This window comes from Propithecus coquereli, unplaced genomic scaffold (genome assembly GCF_000956105.1).
Source record: "Propithecus coquereli isolate 6110/MARCELLA unplaced genomic scaffold, Pcoq_1.0 Scaffold28, whole genome shotgun sequence".
Lineage (NCBI taxonomy): Eukaryota > Metazoa > Chordata > Mammalia > Primates > Indriidae > Propithecus > Propithecus coquereli.
The window spans coordinates 12,777,133-12,797,644 of record NW_012148396.1 but is presented as its reverse complement, the minus strand read 5'-3'; the positions used below and the strand labels follow the sequence as shown (position 1 = coordinate 12,797,644).

Genomic DNA, 20,512 nt, shown 5'->3' with positions numbered 1-20,512 from the left:
GCCTCAGCCTCCGGAGTAGCTGGGACTACAGGCATGCGCCACCATGCCCAGCTAATTTTTTTCTATATATTTTTAGCTGTCCGATTGATTTCTTTCTTTCTGTTTTTGGTAGAGACGGGGTCTCGCTCTTGCTCAGGCTGGTCTCGAACTCCTGAGCTCAAACGATCCGCCCGCCTCGGCCTCCCAGAGTACTAGGATTACAGGCGTGAGCCACCGCGCCCGGCCCACCTGTATTCTTTTAAGAGTTTTATAATTTTAGCCCTTACGTTTAGGTCTTTGATCTGTTTTGAATTTTTGGGTATAGCATGAGGTCGGAGCCCCCTTCATTCTTGTGCAGGTAGATGTCCATTTGTCTCAGTGTCATTTGTTGAAGAGACTATCCTTTCCTTGTTGAATGATCTTGACACCCCCGTTTTAGGGATCTGCAGGGTGGGGAATGTGCTTTTCACTCTTGCGTCCTTTTTACCTGGCAGATTGCTCAATGTATACTTGGCATTCATTATCTTCATTTGGGAAGTACTTAGTTGGACAGATTATTGGCTGTAAATAAACATCTCCAAGAAACGGGAGCTACAGGAAGCCTGCTTCTGTGCTGACATCAGCACTCTGGGAATTTCTGGGAGGAGGCATGTGTTCCCCATCACCTTCAGTCTCGACCTGGGGATCACGAACATCTTTCCTCCTTCCACCTTTGTCACCAAATAGTTTATTATTCTCTTCCTAATTCATTTTAAATATTGTTGCCAAAAAAATCTTCCTCAAACACAGCTCTGATCATGTGAGCAAGGTGCAGCTAAACCTCAGTAACTTCCTGTTGCCCGCAGGAACAAGTCCATACTCCTGGCAGTGAAGCCCCCTGTGGGCAGTTCCCAAACTTCCAGTCTTACTCTGCACACAGACCTGGCTTAGTAGTTTGCCCCTCACACACCTAGCGCCCTGTGCCACCCTTCGGCCTTGGGGATTCAGCTGGATCAGGCACCGACCCCAGCGGACAAGGTGCGTGTTCTCCAGTCCATATGGTGTTTGCCCTTGCCACCTTGCCTGACAAGGAGCTGATCAGCTGGCTGTGGCGCTGCCACCTGCATGCAGCCACCAGCCGTGTTCTCCTCCTTGTCCTCAGGGTCCCTCCCTGGCCAGAGTCCACTGAACACCCCAGACTGAGCCACCCTCTGTGTTCTGAAGCCCTCACGGTGGACATCTGCCAAGTGTCACTTGTGCCTTGCTCTGGGCAGTGGCTCCCTGAGGGCTAGTGTCCTCTGTGCCATTGTCTGCCCTCTGGTTTCCTGAGCATCTTGGTTCAATGCTGTCCCCCAGGAAGTGCCCAGAACATTCTTCAAAGGCTGGTGTCCTGCCCATGCTTACACAAGAGTGCACTAAGAAGGGAACAAAACACCATTCTTTGTTGAGAGAGAATTATCCCATTACATTCATTTGAAAGTACATTTTAAACAAAAATAACAATTGCTACTGCTTCTTTTAGGGCATAGAATGTTTAATTCTGTGCTTTCTGGGCCTCTCTGTGCTCATAAAAATTATATTGGAAGTATCTCAACTTTGTTCTGGTAAAACCTAAAATTTAATGAGATAGGAGAGAACATGAGAGCAGCAGAGCCTGGGAGTGGTGAGGTGATGCCACCTCAGGGGGAAGCGCCTGCCTGGTGCCTGGGTTCGGCTTGTCTTCAGGGCTAGGGGCTCCTGGTTCCTCGTGCCTCACGGTCCACAGCCCCATTGTCATGTGCACCCCTGAGCTCTGATGCAGACCCGCCCTGTCCTGCCACTTCCAGGGACGCAGAGAGAAACCTCACTACATCCTGCTCCCTGGGAACGAGCCAGGGAGGGTCTATTCACCCAAGTCAGGTTAGGTCAGCCCCACCCTCAGGCCCTTCACAGTGGCCCTGCTGCCTCAGTGCCCCAGGCACCCGAGACAAGCTTCCTTCTGGGCTCTGCTTGCAAGCGCCTTGTTGGGGTCTCCCATGGCTGCCCTCAAAGCTCCGTGGTGTTGCTGCCCTCTGCATCATCACTCTCAGTGAACTCATCTTCTTCAGAGCCCCAGCAGGTCCCTCTCATGTCCATCGTCACTGCCCCGCCGGGGTCTGTGCTGATGGGGTACAGGTTAGCCACCCACTGCGGTCCAGTCTCTGGTGAGGAGAGGAGACATCTGCTGGGGAGGCATCTGGTAGGTGACCATGAGCCCCTGGCCGTTGTCAAGTGCTCCAGGAGGCCGAGGAAGCTAATGTCACAGACACCGCAAGGCCCAAGAGGGCGAGTGCGGGAGTTGTGAACTTTGGTGGGAGTTTCCTCCATCCTAGGCTTAGCATGAGTGTGGAGGGCATCTGGGTAAAACAACCAGGTCCCTGTTGTGAGTGTTTCCTCCATCTTCAGTGAGGAGAGTGGCCTGGATGGGGCAGTGCAGGGGTGAGGGCCAGGCTGCAGGGGACTGGCAGTGCAGCCCCATTCCACACAGTGCTGAGAAGCAGGTCAGGGTCTCCAGAGCTGGTGAGGACCCCACAGGTGCATGTGGACATGTTGCAGGATGACTGCTTCTGCTGAAAATGGCCTTGGGGTCACTAGTGGTCAGAAATCGTCACTAGAGATGGTACTGTTGCAGGCATCTTCTGTCAGGCTTTGTCCCTGCAGTCCTGGGGAGTCATCTCCCAGCCCCTCTGTCCTCACGACATGTGGTGTCCCCAGATGCCAGCCTAGCACTGCTCTTTGGCCTGCAAGGTGGCTGGCCAGAGCCCCTCGATGGCCTCACTTCACAATTGGGAGCACTAGGGGCAGCACTCAGCACCAGGCCTCCAGTCATGGTTGACACTAGGCAGTCAGTTGCAGGGGCCAGCCCTGAGGCAAAAGTGACAGTCGTTTTCTCCTGTGCACACAGACCCCAAGAGTCTTGACCTCTGTCTGTAGCCCTTGTCCCTCTTGCAGTCCCAGAGTTTCTGGAGGAGGTGGGGCCTCAACTTGAGCCCCCACCTGGCAGACACTTGGACTGCACGGGGCTGCTGAGTCCCACTGGAGTGCACCAACGGCTCAGAGTCGTCCTGGGTGTCTCTGCCACAGTCACGGAGATGGGCACAGCTTTAGGTCAGTGAGGCAAGCATCTGCGGGATCCGTGTGCAGGCGTGTGCGCCGCTGCAGACCCTGCTCTCGACCCCTCCCAGGACCTGGTTGTCCGTGATTTGATCTAGAGTCGCTGTCCATTGGTTCTGGTCCCTGGGGCTGGAGGACCTGGTGTGGGGAGGTGGTGAGCTCTCCCACATCCTGCCAAAGCTCCCTCGTGGCCACCACATTAGTGGCCTCAGGATGAGGAACTCGGTGGCTTTGCAGCCATCCTCCCCTGCCACCCCCCCACCCCCCTACCCCCGCCATTAGCGTCTCCCAGGAGACACTTCCTCTGCCCATCCTGGGCTCCCTGCAGCCCCTGAGCCCCAGCCTGCCCTGGCATCAAGGCGCAGCTGCTGGCTGTGAAATGAGGCAGATTGTCCAGAGTATAAAAGTAACATTTTAAAATATGGAGACTCCTTACGTTTTTTAAAAATAAACTTTTTATTTTAGAACAGCTTTAGATTTATATGGAAATTGCAGCTAGCACAGAGAGTTCCTTCATTCCTTGTGCCTGGTCCCCAAATCTTGGCATCTTCATTAGGTGGTACCTTTTTACAGTTAATGAACCAATATTGCTACGTTGTTATTTGCCGAAGTACATACTTGATTCAGACTTCCTTTAATTTTCCCCTAATGTCCTTTTTCTGTCCCAGGATCACGCATGACATTTACTTAGCACATCTCTGTGGGCTTCTCTGGGCTGTGACAGTTTCTCAGACTTTCCTAGTTTTTGATGACCTTGATGGTTTTGAGAAGCACTGGTCAGGTATTTTGGATTTGTCTCATGTTTTTCTCATGATTGGCTGGAAGGAAGACAACAGAGACCAAGTGCTATTCCCCTCACATCAAGGTGCAACTGTCAGAGTGACTCCTCACTGTCGGTGTTGATAGTGATCCTCTGACTGAGGTCATGAAGGTCCAGCTCTGTGGGTCTTACCTGCCCCTTCTCCTGTCACTGGATGGAGTCCTCCTGCCATGCTTGGCAAGGACTCCTCCCCCTCCTCCTCCTCCTGCCTCCCTACTCCCAGCCTGGGATCCTCCCGGTTCTTCCATCCCTGCTCCACACAGCTGCTTCTCTTAGCAGCTGAGGGAGACTCAGGGACGCCTGCCCTGGAGGGTGCAGCACACTGTTCAGTTTTCCCTTGCACATGTCAGCTGACACACGTGAGTGCAAAGTGACATGGCCCACCAAGTCAGGTGGCTTCTGGCATCACCAGTTGTTTTGTTCATTCCCAAACCTCATGTGGAGTGTTGGTGACACGTCCATGTGTGACTCGCTGCTGGGTGTGGGCTCCCATCATGCAGGGTGCACATCTGGGTGGCTCCTGCTTTGTCTCTGGGTTTGCAAACATTCTCGCTCCTGCCAGGTTTTCAGCTTCAGAATCAGGCAGCAGATCCTGTGGCGTTGACCGCGCCAGTCGACACCCCAGCAGCCATGGCTGAGCAGGCTCGTCCTTGCCAACATGTGGTGTCATCAGCTCTTTTTACTTTAACTGTTTTTCTGGTGTTTAGAACATCCCTTTCTGGTTTTGGTTTGCATTTCCCTGAGCTCTGGTGTTTCCCTGACAATAGTTAGCACCTTTTACCTTGAGAGATGATTTGTGAAGTGCTGATCTGCCCAGCTTGCAGTTTGTGGTGGTTCCGAAAAGTTGTCAGCCACTGTCAGCCACTTCTTCTGCCCCTTCCATCTCTCCTCTTCCTGATGCATTAGGCCTTGTCACTGTGCCTCCTCCTCTCCTCCTGTGCTACCCTGTACCCCGTCAGCTCTTCCTTCTAGGTTAGTTTGCTCATATTTAGGTCATTAAATATGAAATGTCTGATTTTGAATCAAAAGTTTAGTTTATTATATCTCAAACAAGAAGCAGTGCGATTAATCAAAGTATGTGCCTAAACTATTGACACAGTTTTGCCATCTTAAGGGTAGCTTGTTTATGTCAGCAACAAAGAAGCCTGGAGAGCAAGTGGGGATGAAATCCCAAAAGGCGTTTTCCACAGATTGTTGAGAATTGAATATTTTTCCTTGCAAGAAATGGTCCAAACCCTGGAAGAAGTGGTAGTCAGTTGGTGCAGGTCTGGTGAATACGGTGGATGACAGAGTTTCCAAGTCCAGCCTCTGTAGTTTGAGCGGCGTTGTTTGTGCGACATGTTGTTAAGCGCTATCTTGCAAGAGGATTGGCCTGTTTCTATTGACCAATCTCGGCTTCTTAGTCACAAGCACTCTCATCACTTTGTCCAGTTGGTGGCAGTAGACATCGCTGTAATCTATTTCATATTTATTGAAACCATAATAGATAGTGCCAGTGCTGGGCCACCAAACAGACACCATTAGCTTTTTTTGATGAATATTTGGTTTTGGATTGTGTTTTGGCACTTCATTTTTTTCTTTTTCTTTTTTTTTGCAAATGGCAAGATTTCATTCTTTATTATGGCTAAATAGTATTCCACTGTGTATATATATATCACATTTTCTTTTTTTTTTAATTTCAGGGCATTATGAGGGTGCAAACTTTTGATTACATGTTATGACTTTACCACACTCAACCATGATTTGAGCCGTGCCCTTCTCCCCTACAACGCTCACTGTGTCCGTTAGTTGTGAGTTTACCCACCCCCAATTCCCCAACCCTCAAAGACTATTACTACTGTGTGAGTACCTTAGCGTTGATCAGTTAGTGCCAATTTGATGGCGAGTACATGTGGTACCTATTCTTCCATTCTTGTAATACCTCACTTTGGAGGATGGGCTCAAGCTCTATCCAGGAAAATATAAGAGGTGCTAGATCACCGTCGTTTTTTTTATAATTGAGTAGTATGCTGTCATATACATATACCATATTTTATTAATCCACTCATGGATTGACAGGCACTTGGGTTGTTTCCACATCCTTGCAATAGTGAATTGTGCTGCCATAAACATTCGAGTGCAGATAGATGTCTTTATTATAGAATGTCTTTTGTTCCTTTGGGTAGATGCCCAATAGTGCTGTTGCTGGATCAAATGGTATTTCTATTTTTAGCTCTTTGAGGTATCTCCAAATTCTTTTCCACAGAGGTTGCACTATTGGTACTTCATCTTTATCCAACCATGGTGCTGAATGCTTGTGATTGTCAAAAAGAATCTGTTTTTCATCACACATAACAATACAGTGTAGAAATGGTTCACCTTTATGTTGTGATAGCAAAGAAAGGCAAGCTTCGAGATGATTTCTCTTCTGATGCTCATTTAATTCATGCGGTACCCATCTGTCCAGCTTCTTTGCCGATTTGGTTCAAGTGGTCCAATATTGTTAGAATAGTAATGTCAAAGCTTGCTGCTAATTCACATGTAGGTTGAGATGGATTCACTTCCATTATGGCTTTCAGCTCATCATTATCTACCTAGTCTCAGGTGACCTGCATGGCTCACTTTCAAAATTAAAATCACCACAATGGAACTTCTCAAACCGTCAACGTACTGTACATTCATTAGCCACATCCTTCCCAAACAAACACTTTGATGATATTTCAAGCTGTCTGCACTGCATTGGTTCCATGATGGAACTCATACTCGAAAATAACACAAATTTTTGACTTATCCATGGTTTCACAAAAATTGCTCTAAAAAAAAACGTGAAAGATAATCACAAGCCAAAACATGTGTTTGAAAGACTGAGGCTATACCTTCACAATAGGAAAAAAAAAACAAGAAGCATCAAAGTGAAATGTCAGAGCTATTAAGGAAATTATACATTTCTTACTTAATGACCTAATAACATGTTAATTTCAGTGATTTGTTTTTAAGTTTTAGATTTTCCACTTAATTCTTTTATGCTTTTTCCTTTCTTTGTAGAAGTTCATCTGGTGTGATTTAAATTCAGTGTGTGCTGACTCCTAAATCTGGATAGCCTGTTCTTGGTTCTTCCCTCTTGGTTTTTTATTGTTGTTGTTTGTTTGTTTTTGTTTTATTTTGTTTTTGAGATAAGGTCTCACCCTGTTTCCCAGGCTGGAGTGTAGTGGCATCATCACAGCTCACAGCAACCTCAGACTCCTGGGCTCAAGTGATCCCCCGCCTCAGCCTCCGGAGTAGCTGGGACTACAGGCACATACCACCACAGCCAGCTAATTTTTCTTATATTTTGTGGAGACAGGATCTCACTATGTTGCTCAGGCCTGTCTCAAACTCCTGGCCTCAAGCAATGCCTCCATCCTCCAAAGCGCTGGGATTACAGGCATGAACCACTGCACCCAGTCCCTTCTTGGTTTTTGGTCCGTTCTTACCTTTGGCATGCCTGGTCATCATTTTGTATTTGATGCCCGGCCTTGTATATGAAATGAGTGCAAAGATGAATAGAGGAGCTGGCTGCTGTCTTCCTGCAGAGTGGCTCATAGTTGCTCTTGACTGGCTGCGTCTGCCAGAGGGAGACCCTGTCAGGGGCTGATGTGCAGCTAGGCCTTGGGATGGACCATCTGTTCCTGCTTATTCTTGCTCCTTGGTTGTATCCAGGCCCTTTTCCCATGACAGGCTCTGAACCATGTTCCTCCTGGCCCCATGTGTTCAAATAGTGCCCAGCATGTGGGGAGAGCTTAGTGTAAGTGGGTCTGTGCCACCCAGGGTGTCAGCATCCACATCAGTGAGACTTTTTTGGCCACTGCTACATTGAAGCCCAGTGTCTATGAGGGAGTAATGCTCCAGGGCCTGCAAAGCTCCCTGTCCCCTCTGTCCTGGGGTGAGGGCCCACAGCCTCAAGTATGAGAGGAGTGCCCTGAGGCCACCCTCAGCTCTGTCACCCAGGGGCCGGGGTGGGGCTTGGACCACCACATGGAGTCTGGGCTCCTGGGGAAAGCAGCATCCCCCTACACCATGGCCATGGGAGGGGTAGGGCTGGGAGACACGCAGGATAGGGGCATCCCAGGAGTTCCCTGTGTAGCAGAGGAAGGTGGAGCCCGTCACCCTGGGTGTTACCAGGAGCTGGGAATGTGTGGGCAGAGAGAGCAGCGCCAATCTGAGTTTTCAGCAGTTTTGGAAGCATTGTGGAGGGTAGGGGTGGGGGAGGAAGACCCACATCCTGCTGTGGCCACTGAGGAATCTGCCCTGGTGTAAGGGTGACAAGAGTGGAGAGCCCAGCTGGGTCCCTGGGGTACAGGGACACCCCACCCCACCTGCCCCTCAGGGAGAATCCAGGCTCCAGGGAGCAGGAGGGTATCTACCACTCTTTCCAGGCCTTGACACAGATATCATTTTCGTTTGTTGGTGTGACTTATGGATTCTTTTTCCATTTAGACTGTGAGCTGTATAGGAGCTCATAAGAACTGAGATTAAGGAGCAAGGTGTGTACATGGGACTAGCACAACCAAAGATATGCTGAGCAGGAAGCCTGGGCTTCAGCGTCATAGCACAGCTGGGTGTGAGGTCCTGGCCATGCCAAGCCTCAGCCCTTCCCTCCCTGAAGTGCTGAGTTGCAGAGGGGCTCGAGAAGTGGCATGTTGGTGTCCCTGTATTTCTAACGACAGGAGGGACGCTCACATTTTTATATCATGGGTAGAAGTCACGGGTCTCCAGAGAGAGTCCCCCTGGACTGGATGGGTGGGCACAGAGCCCAGATTGAGAGCAGTGTACCTCTCACTGTGGATCAAGGGGTGGATTCATTCAGCCTGATTACGCTGAGTACCTCCCTTGTGCCAGGTACCAGGATGCTGCCCTCTCAGAGCTGAGATTCAGGGGAACAGATAAATGAGGAGTGATTCTCCAAAAAGGGAGGTGGAGGGGCCCTGGAAGTCTGAGGCAGGGGCACCTACCCAGTTTCCTAGAGTCTGAAAGTTTCCTTTCAGAGCATCTGAAGCTGGTGTCTGTGAAGTGGTTAATTGGGATGTTCACGGAGAGACAGAGAGGTGAAGCACTTAGGGAGATGGCAGTGAGGAGAGTTTTACATTATAGGAGAGTGGATCCTGCAGTGGCACCAGCCCTCCCTGTGGCAGGATTTCTCCCACAAGTGCTTTGTAGTTCTGCTGTGAGAGCAGAAAGGGACACAGGGCTAATAATCCAGGGCTGGGCATTAAGCACACAAGGAAACAGACCTATGAAGATGCCAGTATCGGGATTCTCAAATGCAGATTAGCTGTGTTTAAAGAAAGGTGGGAAGCTTGCAAGTGTGGTTAGAGGACAGGGTACCTTAAAGCAATATCTTGACCAGCAGACTGGACACAGCCGAGGAGAGACACCCTGTTCACACCCTTCAGAGACCTAGAGGACTAGTGCATGGTTCTGGGTGAAAGACCAGAGTACCACAAAGCTGTCTCTGTTCTTGAATCAATTGACAGACTCAGAGCAGATACAACTGAGATGCCAACAGGGCTGTTACGGAAGTTGACAGGCTGATTCTAAATTTTATAGAGAAGAACAAAAAGGTCAGGAATAGCCAAGATATGCCTGAAGAAGAAGAGGAAGTGGCTGGCTTTGGAAATGACTTTACTCTGCGGCGTTAGACAAACAGATTGACCAACAAAGCCAGTAGGGAGCTCAGACCAGACTTAAAAAAGCCACTTATAAAAATTTGATTTAAGGCAGAGCTGCCATTGTCCATCATTGAGAAAACAATGGTATTTACCAAAACTTCCTGAGACCCCCTAATTATCCATGTGGGAAAAATGAAATTTCACATAGTAAGTAAAAATCAATCCAGACAGATTGATGACTTCAATATGGAAGGCAATTTATAAGAGAATATTCATGACCTAGAAGTAGGGAAGTTTTCTTAAACAAGATAGAGTCCTTGGCCCAGTGGCTCATACCTGTGGTCCTAGCACTTGGGGAGACTCAGGCGGGAGGATCGCTTGAGCCCAGGAGTTGGAGGCTGCAGTGAGCTGTGGTGACACCACTGCACTCCAGCCTGGGTGACAGAGTGAGACCCTGTCTCAGTTAAAACAAAACAAAAGGTAGAAACAGGAGAAATCATGAAAGAAAGATTTATGAATTCAACTATATTAAAATAAAAAACTTTCATCAAAAGACAAAAGGTATCGTAAAGACAGTGAAAAAATACGAGAGATCTTTGTAACACAAATAACTAAGAGGGAATTAGTGTCTAGAATATATATTTTTTAAAAATACTACTGCAAATAAGTGAGAAAGAAAAAATTCTAATGGGTAAAAGTCACGTGAATCTAGTGAAGAATATAGATGGCTCATGAATATGAGAGAAATGCTTGACCACATTAATAATCAGGAAAAATTAAAAACCACCTATGTGGGAATTCATTATACTAATCTCTGGATTTTCATGTATGTTTCAAGTTTTCCATTATATATTTTGAAAAAAAAATAAGAAAAGGAGAAAAGGTAAAAATCGTGCCAAATTCCATTACTCCTAGATAACCCCTTTTAATATTTATTTGGTTTTACAGGTCAGTGATTTCCTACACAAATATATACATATAAACACATATGCGGCTTTCAAAAAGAAAGCTATATAACTTTAATTATAAATTGTGATAAACCTTCCCTGTCATAAAGTTTGCATTTGAATTAAAACACACCTCTGGGCCGGGAGCGGTGGCTCATGCCTGTAATCCTAGCACTCTGGGAGGCTGAGGCGGGTAGATGGTTTGAGCTCAGGAGTTCGAGACCAGCCTGAGCAAGAGCGAGACCCCGTCTCTACTAAAAATAGAAAGAAATTAGCCTGACAACTAAAAATATATAGAAAAAATTAGCCAGGCATGATGGCGCATGCCTGTAGTCCCAGCTACTCGGGAGGCTGAGTCACGAGGATTGCCTGAGCCCAGGAGTTTGAGGTTGCTGTGAGCTAGGCTGATGCCACAGCACTCTAGCCAGGGCAACAGAGTGAGACTCTGTCTCAAAAAAAAAAAAAAAAGGGATAAAACACACTCCTGCAGGGATATACCATTTATCACACATCCCTCATGGGGATTCATCACTTGCTCAAGGGATGTGCTGTGTAGGCCAATGGGAGTGTACAGATACTTCATGGAAACATTGCCCGCTAAATCTTCAAAACTTTAAAGTTTGACACTTTGAAAATTTTATTGCATGTCATAGTTGAAATAGGCATTATTTTTTAGAAAGATAATAATGTTTCTTTTTTTCCAGTGACAAAAGTAATCTTGTGAACATTGTGGAACACTGGGAAAATACAAGTAAAAAAGATACCACCCTAACCCACCATCACCCACAACAGCACTGCTAACATAACAAATTCTTTGTTATACAGCACTTATACTAGAATTTCAACTAGTAAATGTACAAGGAGTGATAGAAATAGATAATTAGCATTTGCCCAACATACAGTTAGGATTGTTCAGGCAAGAATCATCAACAAGTGCTAAAAGTGGTAAACGTATGATGAGAAACAGGGTGTTTATGTGGCCTTACAGTGTCCCCACAAGACACTTATTAGTCACAGAGAGAACAGTGCTGTTACAGTGGGTGCCCCCTTGACCAAATGATTCACATGACCATCCTCGGCCGTGGGGCAGAGCCCCACCCACCCCAATATGCTGGGCCTAGTCATCTCCTCTGTGACATATGGGGAATCTGAATAAAAGCTGTTTTTTGAAATTTTTTGTAAATATGAAATTGTTTCAAAACAAAAATTTAACATTTTAAAAATGAAAGCAAGAGGGCATGATCAGTTGATCAGCGGCATCCAGAGTGGCACAGTTCTCTTGGGACGGAAAGGTGCTGCCTGGATTTGGCTGTCAGGAGTGAGCGAGGCCCCATCGCTGGGTAGACCACATTGCGGGCTGGGAGGTCGGGTGCAGGGCTGGCCTGCTGTTGCTGGTGCCTGGTGAGATGCTGGATTGAGAAGGGTGAGGACATCTGGACAAGAGCCAGGAGTGGCCCCATGCCCTGTGGTTTTCTGGACGATGGAGTGGATCTGTAGGCCAAGGGCACAGGGAGATAAGCACATTGAAAGGGCCTTCGGCAGAGAGGTGGGTCTGAGCCAAACAAGCCAAGGCATTTATTTGGGGGCAGGAGAGTTGTTGGCAAATGTGTTTAAGATCAGCAAAGAAATGGGCTCCCCCGCCTCAGACACTTTCCATGGAGATGATGACCCTCCTCCTCTGGCCTTCAAGACTCCTCCATTGGGCTATCCCCAAGATGCTCCTTCACCTTCTCCCCAGTCCTTCCTTGTCTCCTGACTTCTGAATGCACTGCCACTGTGTGCAGTGGCACACAGGCTGAGCCCCCCAGCCCCTTGGTCCTCTCCCCCAGTTGGACACCTGAGCCAGCTCCCATGCAAGCCCCTGTGCAGAGCACTCCGGTCCCATGGCCCCACATGGGCTGTCCCTGAATCGCTCCCCTTCCCTCAGTAGGCAGCATGTGGGAACGGGGGACAATGCCTGAAAAACAGGCACATGGCCTGTTTTTCAGTTTTCTGCATCAGCAAGAAACAGGGACCCAGAGCCTACAGGGCTGCAGCTGGGAGTGCTGCCTCTACACAGGGGAGGGGCCAGGCTGGGCAGACATGAGAGGCAAGGACGGCCAGTGGGGTGATGAGAGCTGGTCTTCCTGCTATCCTCTCATGGCATGGCCTTTGCTCCTCCCCGTGGAGTGATCAGGGTGGGGTGGGGCACAGTCCACCTGTAGCCATTGATGCCCCTTTTGAGGGCATGTGTGGGTGCACATCACAGACTGTTCTCAGGGCAGCAGTGCCCCTGGCCTGGTTTCAAAGGGTAGGACTGAGGTCTTTAAAGGTGTGTGTGATAAAGGTTGTACCCTGGGCCAGTCAGTGCCTGCCTGTCCAGGGAGAGCTAGGGAAGCAGCCAGTATCTCTTTCTCTCACTGTCCTGGTAGAGCTACAGGTGAAACCACCCCACACCCCCAAGCCCAGGTCTGCCTGCCTACCTAGTGTCCACTGGCCTCCCTGCCCTCCCCACACACCTCCCCTTTTCTCCTGGGCCCCTGGAATTAATACCCTTTTCCTGGAAACAAGACCCCTAACCAGCCCAGTTATGGTAAAAAAAAAAAAAAAAAACCAGGCATATTGCAGAATTACAAGACAGCGGATGGATTGACAGATGGTAGGCAGAGATTGTCCACACTGAGGAGCACTCCCAGCCTTTAAAGGATTTTTATGTCTGTGTAGAAACTTGGAAGCTGCCTAAAAAAATGTCATATGTCACCTGGACCACACCCTGATATCAAACAAACCAGCATTATAATAGTCTTATTCTTAATGGCTTTAATTTACATTGTTTTCCAAGTTGTCTTTTTAATTTAAAAACATTAGATGGTTGGAGGCAGTGGCATTCAGGGAGGGGTCTGGGTTCTGGGCCCTTCTGCTCTGGGGGCCATGGGAGAAAGTATCTCAGGAGCCCAGCAGCACTTTCTAGCTGGGCCCGAGGCCCCTCTGGAGCCCTGACACAGCGTGCAGGTGGTAGTGTTCCTGCTTTGGCAGAAGGACTATTTCAGCAGGTACTTGGTGGTCATCTGAGGGACCCAGGCCACAGTCAAGCACTGGAGGCAGGACAGGACCTGCATGGGGCAGTGTTCAGTTGGGGTGTCACCTGGGTCCCTCTAAGGACAGGAAGCTCCAGCCATGCAGGCATGTCCCCACTCCCTGGAGACTCCCAGAAGGCTGCCTCGCTCACCCTCAGCAGTGGCCTCTCCAGGGGCTCCCCCCGGGGACTGGGGTGCTCATGAGCATGTAATAGTCAAGAATGGGACTTAGGTTTGGGTCTGTTTGATTTTTGTGTGACAGGATTTCTGCTTTCGAAGCTGGTACATTTGAGCAAAGGTCTGCAGATGGCCAGCTCCGATGGACTGCAGGGTGGGGACGACAGGGAAGGCGCCTTCTGCCATCAGGGGAGCTGAGATGGGGGTGGGGTGGGGAGCAGGGGGAGGCCTAGGGTTAGGGGACGCGGGGCGCAGGGACGGAGGGTGTGGGTCAGAGGCGGACTGGGGTAGGAGCAGCTGGTCCTCCCACGCCCTAACGCCCTCGCCCCCGCCCCGCCCTTCTTGCAGGCTGGAGTGGGTGGAGATCATTGAGCCCCGCACCCGGGAGCGCATGTACGCCAACCTGGTCACGGGGGAGTGCGTGTGGGACCCTCCAGCCGGCGTCCGCATCAAGCGCACCAGCGAGAACCAGTGGTGGGAGCTCTTCGACCCTAACACGTCGCGCTTCTACTACTACAATGCCAGCACGCAGCGGACCGTGTGGCACCGGCCGCAGGGCTGCGACATCATCCCACTGGCCAAGCTGCAGACCCTGAAGCAGAACACGGAGTCCCCGCGCGCCTCTGCGGAGAACAGCCCAGGGCGCGGCAGCAGCGTCAGCCGTGAGGGCAGCACCAGCTCGTCCCTGGAGCCCGAACCAGATGGAGAGAAGGCACAGGAGCTGCCCTCGAGGGTGGGGCGGCCAGCGGCCTTCACGAGGGAGGAGAGCGGCAGGTGAGGGGCAGGGCAGGTGTGGGGCAGGTTGGGCATGGGGAGGGGCGGGGCAGGGGGGCCAGGTGAGGGGTGGGGCAGGTGAGGGGCGGGGCAGGTGTGGGCTGGTGAGGGGGCCAGGTGAGGTGGGTGAGACCAGGACTCCACTCCTGGAGTGCTGCCTGAATGTCATCTCAGCAGTTGGCTGTGCCAGCTGCCACCACGGTCCCCAGCAAGCATTTCCTTGGCTCTGGTTTGGCAAAAGAGATTGGTTGTTCAGTAATAAAGAGTTTTCCCATCTCTCCATCATCCTCCGGTCTCTTGCCAAGATCTATGCTCACTGCTGGGCTCCCCTGGCAGGTAGTGGGGAGGGCCACACCAGGCCTTCCAGGACTTGGAGCCAGGCTGGCGCACTCCCTCCCTCTCTGCTGGGACCTTCTAATGGTGATGAGAACATCAGTCACCTGGGTTTCCAGGGCTCAGGAGCTAAATAGGTGAGCAGAGCCAGTGAGGAAGAGAAGGGAGAGGAGAAACCAAGGAGAAGTCCAGGACTGTTGGAGCCTTGATCCGCCATCCTTTCCCAAGATCAGCGGCACCTTGAGTGGAGGTTTTTCTGGCCAGTATCTGTGGACTTGTGTTTTTGGTATTTGTTTGGTTCTCCTGCTTGTGGGAAATGCAGGTGTGGCCTCAGACACTCCAGAGGTACCACCCTGATGGTTCATGGAGCAGAAGGGGTGCCTTCCTTTGGCAAAGCCCACCCTGGGCACAGGGTCTGGTCCATGCAGGGGATGACAACCCCAGCATGGTGCCTGTGCTTGAGCTGGAATGATCTTCCTGGTATCCCCACAAGGGAGGTGCTGCTGTTCTCAGGCCACAAATGAAGACACTGAGGCTTAGGCTGAGGAACTTGTCCGTAGCAGGCAGGGGAGGCAGGCATCATTCTTGGAACACCCACTGAGTCTGCTCAGTCACACGGATGTCTTTGCTGTATCTGTTCAGAGGATGGCACTGTTACCCTTATTTTTCCTTGTGAAACACAAGGCTGTGACCCACACCTTGCTGTAGCCTGGCACATATTTGGGTGTCTCCCCGAGACATCCACAGAGACGAACCTTGATCTTCCTGTTGTGGCATCTGTGGCCCTAGTAGTGTGAGGACACCATGTTGGGGTGGGCAATGGCTAGTGAAAATCAAATAGGCCCCTAGATGGGAAGTTCCCGAAAGAAGCCAGGGAAAATCTAAGGACACAACGTTGAGCTGGGCCTGGAGCCACATGGAGCTATCCAGGGGCAACAAATCTCCCCAGGAGAAGCCCCTGTGTCTTAGGGGACAGCCAGGGGACCAGAATGGTGAGAACACGGCAGGAGGGGTGAGAACAGGTTGGATTTTACTGTGGGACAGTAGAGACCATGAGAGTGATTGGAACCTAATTTAGACTTTGAGGTCTATTTTGTCCCTGCTGTGAATGACAAGCAAGGGGTCTGGAATGGAAATAGACTCATCGGGCAGCCATTGCAAGAGCTGGAAGTGGCTGTTCTGTGCAGTGCCATGGAGTTGGGGGCAGGCAGATCCAGGTCTATATGGAATATAGACACCTGGCTATGGGGCTCCTGCATAAAACAGAGGATAGGTCAGTGTGGATACTGGACACAGCACAAGGGGTCTTAACAGGCTTGGGGACAATCTTTTGGAGTCATCTGCAGACAGCAGAGCTTGTCTTGGTGGGAGCCAAAGAGACCCCTGCTCTCGTCAGTGGGAAGAGGTCAGGGTTCAGGGATAGGGTCTGAGAGGGGCTGAACCAGGTGAGGGGCAGGGCAGCTGCTGGTGAGTGAGGCAAAGGGTGTTGCAGTCATGGCTCATGGCGAGGGGTGCAAGAGGCGCTCTGGGATTTGGCAGGATTGTGGGAGAGCAAGGGCAAGACAGATGCCCATGCAGGAACAGATGGATGTTGCGGGCCAGTCAGGTAGCAGGGCCTTCACGGAGCTCGGGACATGGTTCGTGTGCAGACTGAAGCCTGGCCCGGGGGAGGACTGGGGCTGAGAGGAGCAGCTGAACCCCAGGGAGAGGGGATAGGTGATTGGTGCTCCCCGTACCAGTGTTTAGGTGCTAAGCGTGTGAGGCCATCACTTTCTGCAGAGGTGGAAAGGAGGGTAGAGAAGAGGGATCCAGAGTGAAGCGGTGAGCTCAGAGAGGGCCTTCTTAGAGCTTCCTGCCCAGTGCAGGCTGGAGGGGATGGGATAGGCTGGCAGGGTGGGAGCTAGTGAGGGATGGAGCTGGTCAGAGCCGGAGGAAATAGGGCGGAGGGGCACCGGCAAGTTGCAGAGTTAGCACTGGCGGCTTGGGTGCAGCTCAGTGGGATGGTGGAGGCACCAGCAGGAGGAGGACAAACTTTCCCAGGAACTGCTCCCACCTCCCCTGCAGCTCTTCTACGTCTTCCCCAACAGAGACTTTTTAAGTTTCTTTTGGCTATTCTGGTGATTGTGGTGTTTCATTGTGGTTTGGGTTTACATTTCTAATAACTTTGAGCCTCTTTTTGGGTGCTTATCAGCCATTTGTGTGTCTTTTCTAGAGAAATGTCTGTTCAGATCCTCATCTGTTTTATTACTAAGTTACATGTTCTTTATATTCTGGAGACAAGTCCTTTGTCAATATATGATTTGCAAGTGTATTCTCCCATTTTGTGGTTGTCTTCACTTTTTGATGACACTTTTTGATTATATTTGCAATATAGAAATTTTTAATTTTGATGACATGTTATTTGTCTACTTTTTCTTTCATTGCTCGTGCCTTTGGTGCCATGTCTAAGCATCTGTTACCAAATCCAGGATCATGCAGATTTACCCCATTGTTTTCTTCTAAGAATTTATTTTATCTATTAAATTTAGATGTTTGATCCATTTCGACTTAATTTTTACATATGGTGTGAGGTAGGGGTCCAACCTTCTTCTACATGTGGCTGTCCACCTGTCCCAGCACCATATTCTCTCCCCATTGAATGGTCTTGGCACCCTTGTCAAAAATCAGTCAGCCATAGATTTGGGTTTATTTTTGGTCCCTCAATTCTATTCCATTGATCTGTCTCATGCCAGTACCACATAGTTTTGATTACTGTAGCTTTGTAATAAGTTTTGAAACTGGAAAGTGTGAGTCCTCCAGCTTTGTTCTTCTCTTTCAAGGTTGGTATGGCTATTCAGGGCCCCTTGCAATTCCATATAAATTTGAGGATTGGCCTTTCTATTTCTAAAAAAAAGGAAAAAAAAAAAAGGCTGTTGGAATTTTCAAAGGGATTGTGTTGAATCTATAGATGGCTTCAGGTAGTATTGTCATCTTAACAATATTAAGTCTTCTGGTCCATGAACACGAAGTGTATTTCCATTTGTTTATGTTGTCTTTGATTTTTTTTCAGCAGTGTTTTGTATGTTTCAGTGTACAATTCTCACAACTCCCTGGTAAAATTTAATCCTAGATATTTTATTCTCTTAGATGCTATTGTAAATGGAATTTTTTTCTTAATTTCCTTTTCGATTGTTCATTGCTAGTGTATGGTAACAACTGATTTTGTGTGTTGATCTTGTACCCTGTAACTCTGCTGATTTTGTGTATTAGCTCTAGTAGCTTCTCATATATTCTCTAGGATTTTCTATGTATAGGGCCATGGCTATATGTACAAATAGAGATCGTCTTACATCTTCCTTTCCAATTTGAGCACCTTTTCTTTCTTTTCCTTAGCTGATTGTTCTGGCTGGAACCTCCAGGACAATGTTAAATGGCAATGGTGCAAGTGGGTGTCCTTGTCCTGTTCCTGATCCTAGGGAGAAAGAGTTCAGTCTTTCTCTATTCAGCAAGATGTTAGCTATGGGTTTTCCATAAATATCGTTTACAAGTTGAGAAAGTTCCCTTATATTCCTTGTTTTCTGAATGTTTTTATCACGAAAGGGTTTTGGATTTTGTCAAATGCCTTTTCTGCACAGTGGAGATGATAGTGTGTTTTTTCTCCATTCAGTCTATAATGTGATGTGTTATGTTAATCGATCTTATATTAAACCATCCTAGAGTGTGTATTTTAATCAAAACAGCCATAGCTGTGTGCAGTTGAAAAACAGAAGAACCTCCCTGTGGGCTGGGCATGTGGTTTCATGAAATCTATGAACAATCTAATGCCCCATGATCAAACTCTCACCCCAGGGCAGACCAGGAGTCTTTGGCCCTGCAATGGAAATTCCCAAAGGAGTTGATACTGAAAAGACAGAATTTAGGCTTTTGTAGAGGTTAAGGACTAAGGGAAGTTTATGACATATATAGGTGGAGCTCTGTGGAAACATTACTGCAGCATCTAGTGTATGGTTTAAATGAAGTAATTGAAAAACAAATGTATTGGTTTGCTAAAAACGTATGAGTTAAATCTAGATGGCCCCTCTGGGTGGCAGGGGCTCATCATGCGCAAGTCAAAGTCAGATTTTGAGAATTGTGAATCATCTTAAGAAAGAAACAAATGAGCAGGCTTGGAGTTAACATTTTAAGAATAACTCTTCTGCCCAGGTGTGGTGGCACCTGCCTGTGGTCCTAGCACTTTGGGAGGCTGTGGCAGGAGGGTCACTTAAGGCCAGGAATCCAATGTTGTAAGCTATAATCACGCCACTGCACTACAGCCTGGGCGACAGAGTGAGACCCTGTCTCAAAAAAAAAAAAAAAAAAGCTTCCTCATAAGACCCCATGCTGTGCTGCAGTGCATAAAATCTGCTGCTGCTTGTGGAATAGCTCTCACAGCTCTGGCTGCACATAGCTTCTCATTTTTATTGGATTGTAGTGGTTTTGAATTCTTTATTGGTTTGACTCATCTTTGTAATTAGGGATGAATTTGATTTCTTTTTATGATTTTATTTTCAAAATGTGTCTGTCTCCCACACCAGCAGGGCTGTCCTTCCCCACAGAGACTCTGGGTCTGGCCTCAGCTCTGCCCTATTTTCCACAGCCCTGAACCCAGGGTCCCTCTCTGGGGGCTGGAGTGTCCTTCACTTTTCAAAAGTGTCTTGGGAGTTCTATGGTGATGTGGGGTTATTGGGATCAGGATTTCTATGAGAAGCCCTATTGGGATTTTTGACTAGAATTGTGTTGAATTATTGATTATTTGGGGAAGATAGACATTTTTATTATACAATCGTGTGTATGAACTCTACAGTAGTGTACAGGAATGTCCTAGGCCTTCCTTCCCATTCATTCACCACTTACTCACTGACTCACCTGAGCAACTTTCAGTCTTGCAAGCTCCTTTCGTGATAAGTGCCCTAAACAGGTGTACCATTTTTTGTCTTTTATACTATATTTTTACTGTACCTTTTCTGTGTTTAGATATGATTGGATATGCAAACACTTACCATTGTGTTACAGTTGCCCACAGTATTCAGTACAGTAACATGCTGTACAGGTTTGTAGCCTAGGAGCTCCACGTGTGGTAGCTATACCATTTAGGTTTGTGAAGTACACCCAATGATGTTCGAAAAATGACAAAATCACCTAAGAACACATTTCTTAGAATATGTCTCTGTCATTAAGTGACACACAACTGTGTAAAGTCTTCCACATGTATGAAGATGGGTGTATTTTCCAATAAAGTTTTGTATTTTTCTCCACAAAGGACTTGCATAGTTTTTAAGGTGTATTTCCAAGTATTTTATCAATTTTATAGCTCTAGCTTTTATAAGTTATATCTTTTGCAAAAGTCATACTTTCTGATTGTCACTGGTACATAAAAATCGATTTTTATGTATCAATCTTGCTTTTTACACCTTTGCTGAGCTCTCATTAAACCTAAAGAGTCATTATCCATCTATCCATCCTACCCATCTTCAGGATCTCCTGTGATGCTGGCAGATCTTTGAGAATGAGGCTGAGTGAAACCAGAGAGGGCCAGCACCCCATCCCAACACTCCAGCCTGCGCCCTGCTGTCTCCATGATATGGTGACACCTTGTGTCAGGCTTGGGATGTTTCCTTCTATTTCTAGACTTTTTAATTGTGAATGGATGTAGTATTTTATCAACTGTGT

The 20,512-nt window shown here is 48.4% G+C and overlaps 1 protein-coding gene across 2 annotated transcripts in view; it reads left to right on the top strand.

The window, feature by feature from the left end:
- The window catches only part of ARHGAP39 (Rho GTPase activating protein 39), a 129,734-nt gene that overhangs the window by 73,737 nt on the left and 35,485 nt on the right, over nucleotides 1–20,512 (top strand). For both annotated transcript variants that reach the window (XM_012648162.1, XM_012648163.1), the window contains one exon: nucleotides 14,066–14,491. In XM_012648162.1, coding sequence (XP_012503616.1) covers nucleotides 14,066–14,491 — 426 coding nt within the window. The remainder of the gene's footprint in view (nucleotides 1–14,065; nucleotides 14,492–20,512) is intronic.